This window comes from Perna viridis, chromosome 7, assembly GCF_037379345.1.
Source record: "Perna viridis isolate PV_CMFRI_1.1 ecotype Kerala chromosome 7, ASM3737934v1, whole genome shotgun sequence".
In the NCBI taxonomy this organism is placed as follows: domain Eukaryota; kingdom Metazoa; phylum Mollusca; class Bivalvia; order Mytilida; family Mytilidae; genus Perna; species Perna viridis.
The window spans coordinates 5107349-5119885 of NC_142451.1; the positions used below are offsets into that span (position 1 = coordinate 5107349).

General features: G+C 34.9%; 1 protein-coding gene across 5 annotated transcripts; it reads left to right on the forward strand.

Annotated features, from left to right (window-relative positions):
* Positions 1-3751: 3751 nt before the first annotated feature.
* LOC148611058 (uncharacterized) lies at positions 3752-11518 on the forward strand. Of its 5 annotated transcripts, XM_088591153.1 has the most exons (5): positions 3772-3889; positions 5121-5199; positions 5771-5856; positions 6954-7049; positions 8856-11518. In XM_088591153.1, exon 5 carries the CDS (start codon positions 8866-8868, stop codon positions 11425-11427), a length of 2562 nt encoding a protein of 853 aa, XP_088447279.1. In that variant the 5' UTR covers positions 3772-3889; positions 5121-5199; positions 5771-5856; positions 6954-7049; positions 8856-8865; the 3' UTR covers positions 11428-11518. The 5 variants fall into 5 exon arrangements, with proteins under 5 accessions (XP_088447277.1, XP_088447276.1, XP_088447279.1 ...); XM_088591151.1 differs by lacking the exon at positions 5121-5199 and having other exon boundaries at positions 3752-3889; XM_088591152.1 differs by lacking the exon at positions 6954-7049.
* The last annotated feature ends 1019 nt before the right edge of the window (positions 11519-12537 follow it).

Consider the following 12537-nt stretch of genomic DNA (forward strand, 5'->3'; position numbering starts at 1 on the left):
GGATAATTTGAATGTTATCAAGACAAGAAACACTTTCATACCTCAATTTCACAAATGCAATTGAAATACTTTGTTTCAATCACAAAGAAACAAAAGGGGTGCAGTTTGGTATTTGTTTGGTCAGAGAGTATAATAACGATTACTCCACACTCCTCTAGTCTAGGCTGGCATTGGTCCGATACCCACGGCTGATCCCGATGCGGACCTTCTTGATGGAGAAAGGTAGCATCGGAACCTGCTCGGTTGGTAAACCCCAAAACACGAAGATGGATTAAGTGTATGTAAACAACTTTGGAATTAATTGTCATGAAACTAAGCGATTTTACAGGACACACGTATATGTGTCTATGCGACAATTTGTAGCACTGGGGTTATGTTTATTTATCAACGAAATACTCGTGTCTAGTTGAGAGGTACATGTATCTCAAGATAGGATTTATTTCAACGATTGTTCGATGTGGTCGACAGTATCGATTTGCAGGTTGATAAATTGATTTCGACTAGAAAATGCAGAAACTGGAAAAGGCAAATAAGTAGTTTGTATTTCAATTACGCAGGACGACGGAGTTTGTGTTCTTTCGTCTAGGTCTTCCGTGTACATGTAAAACCACGACAACGAAAGTGAGTGTCGCATTAACTGGCGCGCGGCTATGATGCCACGTGCATTTCGATTTTAATCGAATACCATTCCGGCATCCGTTAGAAGTATGGTGAATTCAATGCTAACAATTTACAATAACAATACGCTTGAAGTCGATCCCCGTTCCATTCTTTTATCTTATCCATATAATTGCAATTTGACGCTTCTTCGATGTGTATAAATTCAAACATTCGATATAAAATAATTCTGTACACGAGTATCTTGATACTTTTATTAGAAATGAACTAATTAAAAACTTGCGCAAGGATATGAAAACAAAATGAGTCTAAAAATAACTAATATTTCCATATTTAATGTTCGTATTCTTTTTTTAAAAAGTCCATTCTTTTAATTAGAGATAACATATGAATATAAAGCTATTTGATGAGATAGAATTTAAACGTATTGAAATGAAAGGAAGGGTGTTATTTTTATAATCTCTTTATCATATGAAAAATGTGACTTGTCATAATTCCAATAAGTAGTAATTTTCGAAGATGAAAACGAGGAGAAATACTTTGACAACACTAAGAACGCCAAAAGAACAAAAAGTATGTATACAATAATTAAAGAAAAAACCAACATGAACAAAACTAAAATAGCCAAGGGTAAACTCAGATGCACCGGTAGGGTGAGCAATTCCTGCAACTTACAAGACATCAGTCGTGTCATTCGTTGAAGTTAAAATCCGGTGAAGAGAAAGGGCATCGAAGTCAAAATATTGACTTTTACCATTCCTCTAAGACTGATTACGGTAACGCAGTAATATTGTGTAAACACACAAGACATACTATTTACGTGTTTCTCTTTTCTATGAAGTAACTTTATCAAAATCGTGGCAAGAAAAGAACTTACACAGGGACAAGTCAGTAATCACAAGTCAATTGTTTAAAAATTGTCCACTGTATAAAAGAAAAGCCATTTGATTTTTCAAGATTTTTAAGATTCACTTCACAGCACTAATGCTTGGAGAATTCCCAAGAGGAAAGTACATGCGTAATATTTCTTTTTTCTTCTTTGTTTAATATGCATTCTGTTCTATGACAAAAAAAAATATATTTCCATGTGAAATTCAAGATTTTTATACTTGTAAATGTGCAAGCAACTTTGCCACACCAGAATGGCACTTTGTAGTAAAGTGGAATATTAGTGCAATTATTTAATCGACTTTTTAGTACTTAAACTACGCACATTTCAGTACAAAAGGAAAATAGAAACAAAATATTTCGCAGGTATACTCCGGGTGTGGAAGATTTCTCATTGAAAACCATTAAACCACCTTTGGCTTTTTTTTTAGCAGTTTAGTTTGGTTATTGTCTTTTTGACGCAGCCTCTCTATATTGAACGAAAACAACGAATTTTAAGTAAATAACCAAAATAAATAAAATAAATAAATAAATAAAAGTTTTCAATATGTTCCAATATTAAACTAAAAAAAACACTTGAATTCCAAATAAAACCAATCCTAGAAGATGCTGTTTATCTTTTTTGTTTTGATTTTGTTGTTGTGTTTTTGACTTTTGTTTTTGCATGTAGGAATTTTTAGTTTGATTTGGTTTGTTATTTTAATTTTTATTATGCATTCTGTTTTAGCTTATTGGGTAAATTTTGTCAACAAGGCATGCTCAAAAGGCTATACGCCTAGACTTCCTATACAATAATGAAATAAAATATATTTCTCATTTTATTCCTAGAGAGTTTCAACTGAAGGAGTAATCAAGGGAATCAATATTCTAGTGGAAATCAAAGGAATGTAATCCAGGGGCAAAGACCAGCCACGGAAAACAGACAAACACAACAAAATAATACATACAAAGTAACAAAAGTACATGAGCAACTATTAATTATTTGACCCCATAGTCAGCCCAGTTACGACGAATGGTTTACTAGTATGGGTTTGAAATTGATTTCTAAAAAGTTAATTCATAGTTCTGTAGTTTAAGAAAAATGTATGCCAGTCAATTAGCATAGCAACTTAAAATGGTGAACTAGACAGGTTTCTAATTAAAATAATATTAATCAAACGCACATATGTCGTATACTTGAAAAAAAAAACTAGCTCGGTGTTCTTTCGGTTGCGTGCTCGCCTCGAGCGCGAGAGGACGACAGTTCGGTCTATGGTCGAGTAATACAAAAGACTCTCAAACAATTATGGCCATTGATTCTCGCGGCATATATATCTAGGGGACATAGCGACGACTGGTTAACTCGGATTTACTGATTTATAATGTGTCCAGGTGGTGGGTAGACTGCGAATTCTTACTTCTGTGAGGTAGCAAATTAAAAATTCGGCTCAGCCGCCTGTCGGACCAGTGTCGACCAACCTTTTCCGGAATGCATGAAACATCTGACATGTGACGTTTCACCACAATCAATTAACCAAAATATTCAATTTTAAAAGTTCAAAATTGTTGTTAATGCAATCTTGAAATTCAGGACAAGTTATTCATGCAAAATATATGACAGGTTTGTGTGTTCTTGTTTTAATTTTAACTTTTTCGTCAATACGATGCTGCCTTCCAGTCATATGCCAATATTATCAAAGCAAGTGTTATGATTCCACGACCTGAAGTAATCAGGTTGAGAGTTAGTTGCTGCGATTCCCAAGATTATAAAATCAGATGTCACCAGGACTTCAAAATGCCACCTGATATATCCTCATTGTGAAGGAATGCTATAATTTCCGATCATCTGGAAATATCTTCCAAAGCATTTTTAGTATCTACTTTATCATGAAAAACTGGCAAAACACCGGAACTGTTACAGTGGTAACTACGTTACTAAGGTCAAACACAGACCGGTTTAGTGATGATAAATGAAGCTATGTTTTATCTTGAAGATTCACGCTTGTATTGCTTCATTCTGCGTCTCAACAAATTTGAAGAACATTTTATACTCATTTTCAACAACTCAAGTATCAATTTGACACTTTTGAAAGTTTTTATGTTAATTAGAATTTAGAGTAATAAAGCAAGGAGACCACGATTAGAACGAGGAACATGAGTCAATCAACGGGGGCAAATAATACACTAGGAAAACATGAGGTAAAATAAAAAAAAATTAAACATTTACAAGGAAGCAGACTCATTCATTTACTCAAATAAATATACCGGAAGAAACAAATCCGCCATATTGTGGAGCATGCGTAGATAGAGGGCACTTTCGGGAACCCTCAATACCAGTTCAATGCATTTCATACGGATTTCACGAGAAGCATTTAAGGCATTTGTTGATAGTCCTTACCAATAGGTCAGCAACTGTTTACATACATATCAAAATGTAGTGGTGTATAGATCGATTGACGCATGTACAAAACCGTCTGACTTTTTATGTTGTATTTCTAATAATGTTTGTTTTTTATATTAATTGTGATGTCGTATTTGAGTTTAATTCCCCAAATTTACAAACTTGTATATCACAAGTTCAAGTGCAACGTCTCTTGTATTTCATATTGATGCCAATCTGAACTTTACGAGTATTAGCAAACCACGCTGACTGCGCATATAAAGGTCGCCATTTTGTTTATTGATTAGCATTGATCCATGTAAACATTTCTTGGTGTTCGGTCCTTGGCATCTAATCATTTGTCGAACATTTATAAATACTTTGTTACAATGCTTTCTTCCTACGACAAATTTATTTAAAAGTATAGTGTGTAAGTAAACAAGATTTCATACATTTTTATGATGACCTAAAAGATTACCAACAGTCCCGTGCTCTAATAAAGACATGAGAATCTTTTGAATATGTAAGAACGTCAGGAATGTTTTTAAAATTACATATTGTTTAGTTGAATATTTTTTTCATACTTATATATTGATAAAAATAATAAAAATCTGGCAGATCCGGGATTTGAGTTTACGGGGGTTGATAAATGAATTAAATGCTATTCAAAGCAAGGCAAAAAATATTATGGGGTGAAACTTGTGGTAAAAAATTTTTTCTTATGGATTTAGGGGGGCGTATGCCCAGTATGCCAGTCCTTGGATCCGCGCCTGACAATAAATTTGGTCAGTTGTATACTGCCACAGGCACTAGACATTACATTGTATAAAATGTATGCTTCTAATTAGCCCATTTAATGTAATGGATCTTGTTATTACAGTGATGGAAAAAAAATCTTCAGTTTATCAAGAATTGAGTGTACTAAGTTCATCTTAAAATTCTAAAGATTTACTACATTAAGTTTCCCCCGCACTGCAGTACATGTACATACTGATACAGATTCAAATGTTTTGCCAATCTATTGACTCATTACTGATTAGTTTATTTGTGTTTTTGGAAGGGACTTTGTTATAACTCTTATAGCTTATCATCATTTCACTATTAACAAGACATGTAAAAAAATGCAGTAAATTAAAGTTGATCTTTTTTGTCAATGTTTAATTTTAGAAAAAATCACATTGATTATTTTGAATTGCACACACCTTCAAATTTGTTGTTAGTCACTTTTTTTGAGTTAGTCTTTTCTAACTTGCAGATAGTTTCAGCAAGTTTGTAATTGTTTGGAAATATTGATCAGATGCTGGTAGATTACAGTCTGTTATATGCAGAAGCATGTATGATTTGAAAATCTTTCTTTTATTTTAATGAGAATCAGATATATATAAAACATATGTAATAGGTTGTTAGGTAATAAAAAATAATAAAGCATTATTATTATCTTGTCAAAAATAATAATGTCACTCTGGCAAATATGAAGTTTCCAATTTTTGAATAATGAATAAAAATCTGAAAATGAAAGCCGTACACGTATTGAAGTATATGTATGGTAATTTCTAATAAGAAAAACATCATCAGTATGAAAACCAATCAATGTAAATAAGACTTAGATATTTGACCGTTATTATAATAAGACTGATTGAAATCAAGGTTTTTTCATTATGGCTTTTGTCTAATGATAATGATAGAAAAAAAATTTAGTTCATTAATTTTTGTAATAGGTGACGCATATGATCAAGGGATAGTGGAAGTTTATTTGCTTACTATAACACCCCCTCCCCCCATGTTTATAATGTTAATTCATACATGTAAATGAGTGTAAACTCACAATCTTATAAATTATATATTTTTTAACATATATATATTGTTATAAGGTCTACATATTAAATGTTTTTATTTATATTTTAGATGATCATTCAGTCCCCATACATCAGAAAACAGTATTGTACAGCTATAAGAAATTGTATTACAGAAAAAAATATTACGCTATATGGGTAGGATATCAGTAGTTCAGTTCACCTCTAACATCTACATAGAGGCAGTTTGTGCAAAAGCTGGTTCATCTAGTAGTTTAATCATAACTTATTTTTTTTTAAAATGGTAACTGTAAACTAAAATGAAAAGTTAATAAGAAGCTTGAGTCAATTTGACTAGTCTAATACTTTAATCTAAAGCAGTGTGTTCACACCATCGTACTGGAATTTGGTCTTGCAATTACAGACTTGTGCAGGAGTCAGAGGACCAAACAAAAAATATACTAATCCAATCAACAATACAAAGTTCAGATTTTTTAACTGTTTGCCAGACATTTGGTCCAAAATATAGAAATGTTTGTCCAACTGACTCAAAATTTGTCATTGTTTTTGTCTATCAAATTATTAAAAGACTGTTGTAGATTTAATGATTTAAATTAAACCTAATTAAGAGTTACATGTATACTAATTAAAATAGACTAAGTTTAAACAACACAATTTTTACATTATAATTAACATACCATAAGGTAGCAAAAGGTATGAGTTTTATGTCACAGAAAAAGTCCTTTCCGAGTCGGTGTAATTAGTTCCACACAAATATAAAATCAGTGTTGACCTCCCAGGTTGACCATTACATTTAATTTCTATGGTGCACCCAATTATCCCATTGGCAACCCTGGAATGGGAAAGTGTACAGTGCTATCTGACTGACTGCACACAAGAAGTTAAAATCTAAAGAAATATAAAAGAATTATTCTAATTGAATACAACCAATCCTGTAGTTTTATGTGATTTTTGTATCTGTTTCAAATAATTGGGATAAATTGAAAACCAAACTGGAGTTCACAAAGAAAGTTTAATATTTGAAGATGCAAAAAAATATGAACTGAAACCAGAGGTAACATAATCTTCACAAAAAATTGCAGTATCTATTGACCAGGAATAGAAAAGAATGGAGAGTTATTCCATTAGTATGAACATTCTGCATTCGATTTTTATGAGTAAATAGAAACATCATATACATATGTTGTGTTTGTTATCTCAAGTTCAAATAAAACATGCTTTTGATTGATTAATTATGGTTTAAAATCCTGTGGCAGATATTTCATGCATTTCAGGGCTGGAATGATTGACCAAACAAACTGACCCTGCTTAGTACTAGACCTTCCTTTGTCATGTATATGGTGCTAGTTCACAAAAGCCACAGCCTGCAGGTAGGCATGCCACCTCAATCTAAAAGCAAACTCCTGAACCCGGTTCAGAAGTTTAGCCATTTGATAAATATTTATCCGCTGAATAATTTGTATAGATTGTACTGTACTTAGCCAATGGATAACTTTCGTCCAGTTGATTAATCTTTTGAACAACCGAGCCCAAGTGTGGGTTATTTCTTGACATATCGTTCATTGTATGCTTATTTCTGTGCTTTTTGCACTCTGGTTGGGCTGCTGTCTCCTTGAAACATTCCCGGTTTCCACTTACTCTTCAATGAATCTGAACAGACGTATCCAATACTCAAGTTCGGGTACAGATCCAGGAAAATTAAAAAAGGGTAGGGTGTAGGGTTTTTCGATCCAAAAGAATTATAAAATGGGATTCAGTTTATGATTTGGTATTTTTTTCCCAAAATTTTGCACAAAATTAACAAAGTTTTTTTTAAAAAGTTGGGTTCCAATCCTAAGTGTACTTTTACCGGCAATTTCATAACTCACAAGACATTTCATTAAATATCGCCTTGGTTTTATATGATTTTTTACTTCATCATACAAGGTGTATTTGTGTATAATGTGAATCATACACTTAATACATTACTCCCTGAACAAAAACACTCGTTCGTCCAATTGTTTGAATGATACGTGTACTTGATCATTCAGTTAATAAGCTATTCCGGAAACTACCGAATGAAGACGCGTGACATAAGTTATGCATTATCATTATTCAAATACAAGGAGATGTGTCAAAGAGACAACAACCCATCGGTATGAAAAAATGTTAGTTCAAGGCCACTAGGGGCGCATTCAGGCTGGGGTGTGGCGGGCGTACGTCCCCCAAAATTTACAAAGTATGGCTTGTCAGGGGTAGATTTAGGCTGTTTTTGGTTGAAACTTTAAGTTCTCGCTAATTTTACCACAAAAGATATCTACATTTTAACTGTGCGCCCCCACCCCCAATCTAAAATCTTGGATCCGCACCTGACCACCCATTGGTCTTCAAAGAACGACGAGGAAACCCTCACACCACTGGGCTGGCTTCAGTTGGCCCCCAAAAACATTATACACGGGTACAGCGAAATAGTTGTCTGGAGTATATTACAGAGAGCAACTATTTCGCTGTACCTTTGTACAATATTGTTGGGGACCAGCTTCAGCATGCTCTGTGGTGTGAGGGTTTCCTCGTCGTTCATTGAAGACCCACGGGTGGCCTTGAACTGACATTTTTCATCCTCGTAGGGTTTTTGTCTCTTTGACATATTCACCATATGCGTTTTTCTTATATATTTAACAGTGCTTGAGCCAAAATGGACATGCATAAAATATTTTGGGTAGGCACAAAAATAGAGTAGGTAGGGTAGCAAGAAACACACATTATTTTTTTTTGGCCTAAGTAATGAACCAATCTCACCTTCTTTATTTACTTATATAAGATGTGCACTCCCTTTTGTGGACACACTTAACCCATAGTTGATATCTATTAACTTGCCATTTTTTCAGCAGTAAAAACTATAATTTGTAATAAACGTTGAAATTTTTAACTTGCTTAATTTTTATATACATATTAAAGTTATTTATCTTGCGCGGTGACATGTTATTGGTCTTGTTATTCTATTATTGTAAACTATTAAGTTATAAACTGAAAAAAAATAGTGAACTTATGAGCCTTGGGTCATCAGTGTCCTTTTAACCATCAAATTTAAATGTTAATACTTGTGTTTTTTTTTAATAAAGATTCCTAAGAATATCATTATTGCCTCACTGTCGTTCTTTGGCAACTTCCATTGATATATTTTTCTCTAATTTCAGTACCTAACAGATGGCAGGGGAATCATCTGAGTTTGTAATTGATGCCGTTTTCTCTCTGGCTGACGAACTTAAATCACCAATACCAGATATTGAAGATGTCGTGAATAGTGTCAGCAAAAGTCTCTCACAGGCAGTACCAACACATCCGAAATCTGGACTTAGTAAGGAGAAGATAGACACTTTATTGGGTTGCAGTCCTTTGCCGATAAAAAAATGCAAAGTACGGATGGAAAATTTCATTGAAAGTGAAGTTCACAATAAAATAACAGAGGCTTGTAACAATGCTATTTTCAAACAAGAACCTGGAGTTGAAAATGAGAATTTAAAAACCGAAACCAACGAAAGCAACAGTGAAAATACTGATGGCCGGCCGTCTAGAAAACGGAAACCCAATCCAATGCTATTATCAGATGAATTTTGTTTAAATAAAAAGGACTTCGACGAACTATCTAAAAGGCACAAAATGAAAAAGCCAAAATCAGTTACTTGTCAAATTGACCACGATATTATAATGTCTGTGGCTGAGAAATGTCTTCCAGATGTTTTACACAAATCAGAGTTGAGGGAAGATATCAAAATGGTCAGCATACTACCTCCTACAATTGACGTAAATATCAATAGCACTCAAGTTGTTATCAACTGGAAGGAGAAGGTGTCACATCCGGTATTTCAGGAAACAACAAGACCGCAAACCGCAAGAACAAGGAAAAAACTACGAACACAGGAACAAATCGACAAAGAGAAAGAAGCATTAAAGAAGATAAAACAGAGAGCAAAGCCGAAGTGCAAACAAAAATGGAAATCACCTGATACATCCCCTCCACATTTAGAACCTTATGGTGGACAGTTGCCAAACATTCAAATACAAGTGTCAACCCCTAAAAGTCCTGACCATATGCCACCAAGTCTTCAACCATATGACGTCAACAGTGATGCCAAATCAAGTAAAGCAGCATTGGGTGAACAAAGCATTTCTATTATAGAGAAACATAATACTGATAATAATATGGGTCAAAGTCTGCTTTGCGAACAGCGAATACCCTTAAGCCTTACAGGCCGACTGCGGAAGCCGAATCAGCAGTATGAAGAGTATCTTACAAAGTTTGAAAAGCCTCAGGCAAAGTCTGCTGCTGGGAAAAAAGTTGGAGCATCTGATCAGAATACAACAATAAATCATGAAAAAAAATCCTTGCAAGTGATGACTAAGCTGGGCAACGCAAGTCAACCATCGTCAAAAAGAAGTGAAAGTTTGCTTTTACCTCAAAGCATGAATGTTGGAACCCCATCTTCTCAGTTAAAAACTGTAGTTTCAAATGTTGGATCTCAAATGGTAATAAGTTCGTCGAGTGCTTTAGGGAAAACATGTGTTACGTCTACAGTTCACAACAACAAAAAGTTGACGTCTGCCATCGGAGAACTCGCAAAAATTGAAAACACAAAGAAATTTTTTCAACTGGTGGTTGGTGATAAAGTTGTGTTAATTCCCACGAACGGCGACAATGTTGTACCGAAAGCTTTCGTAATGGACATTGCTGCTACTCGTCCTGGTTCCCAAATTGCTGCAAGACCGCAATCCCAACACAGTTTTCGACCTCGTACGCCACAAGTGTCGTCACCATTATTCAGACCCCAGTCATCTATTTTGGCTAGTAGTCCGACAAGTTCGACAATATCTCAACCGTCATCTGTTGTATCATCGGGTGGCGTTAAACAGATTTTAGTCATGTCACCACCAAGTGGAAGTACACAAGAACCCATTCGGGTTAAACAAGAGCCAATTCCACCGAAGACCTCGACCGAACTTTCTTCTCTTATTCCACAAATACCAAAAACAGCCATAGCATTGTCATCTCAAAGTATACAAAAAACGCAATCGTCGCCTGCACCACTGCAAAATATTATCATTCGTTCGTCTGGAAATAAACAACAATCTATTATTGTACAGAAAAAAACAGCGACGCCTACCCCCCAACCTACCAGATTTCAAATTATCCAAACCCCAAATTCAATCCAAAACTTACCAGTGCTTACTGACGCATTGAAAGGGGCAACCAGTGGAACTCCGTCCCTTTTGAAAAACGTTTTTGTCAACACGACTAGCGCAGGAGGAATACCTCAAAAGATAGTTTACCCGCTAATGCAAGGTGGGCACATAGTGTCTACCACTTCCGCGCCCTATCCTACGTACATAATGACTAACACGAGTAACACAACATCGGTGGTACCGTCTAGTGTACAACCAGCCACAAAAAATACGGAAACTGTTAATACAACAACGAAGGTAAAAGATGAGCCTGATAATATCGAGGAGTACGAGAAAGCGGCGAAATCATTTAAAGGTGTGCCTGATGACGGAAGTGAAACAGAGAGCGATGAAGAAACCAGAAGTGCACAGGCCGACAGACAATCTAAAAAATGTAAAGAACATGTACCGGAAGTTGCTATTCACGTTCCGGCGTCAGAGTCTGAAACTAGTGAAAGGATTCGCAAATTGAAAGAAAGAATGAAGCAACAGCAGCTTCAAGTAGAAACAATGCGAAAATCATTGCAAGCTAGTAAAACAGCGCAATGATACCTCTCATAGCCGACGCTCAGTTACCCAGCTGTATATTTTATATCTTAATTACATGTGTTCATTAATTGATAAAGAGTACTTTTGTCAATTATTTCATTTTTAGACGACCGCTAACTATGAGTGGTTGTATAATGGTATCCTGTTGTCGTCGTCCTAAGATACTTCATGTCCGGACAATAACTTTAGTATTAGCTTGTAAATCTTTATGAAACTATACCATAGTGTCAAAACCGTTTCAGAATTAAAGGCCAGAAACGAGACTCATAATGTCATGACGATAACCTGTTATTTTGAATGGATCTCTTAAATTGTACAAGGTGTCATACCACGAAATGAAGGCTAGGATTAGTTCATGGGTTATTACTTAACAGTTTATAAATTAGGGTCAAGGAATGGGTCAGAAAAGGCATTTTCATGACGATCGGAAAATACCGACTATAAGTGAATGTTTTCCTTTGAAATTGTTCGACAAAGTGCAGTACCACAAAATGATCACTCGGATATTTTTGGGTGTTGTGACTTGAACTGATAGGGAATGGGGACTAGAAACAAGCATTTTCCTGGTGTATTGGTAATATCTTGAGATTAAGTGAATGAAATTGTATCCAAGGTAACATACTCCCAAAGGACGGCTGAGATTGATTTTTGGGGATGTGCTCATTAAGGACTAATAGAAACTCGCAATTCTGATCAAATTCTTTTCGTGTCCCAACTATCGCTATCAAAATTCGTAGCTGTATCGAGCTCGAATAGTATGTCCATTATTGCCCCAACTGTTCGTGTTTCGACCTCTGCGGTCGAATCGAGCTGCGGCCTCCGCACAATTTTCTTCAAAATTCTTTGAAAATATTGTTAATTGTATCTATGTCCCTACGAATTGTATAAACGATTAATTCTTGATGACATTAACCGTTTAGTCGATTAAGTAAAGTCCAAATATTTACGGGAAGTTGTCTTCAAGCAGATATTTTACCAATATTTTCCCTGATTTCACTAGCTAATAATGTGGTGCTGTCTTAAAAGTTTGCTTTTCAACATGATCTATAGCATTGACGGTATTTAATTCTCTCGTATAATGTACGTAGTTTTTATTGTTAAAACTAAAAT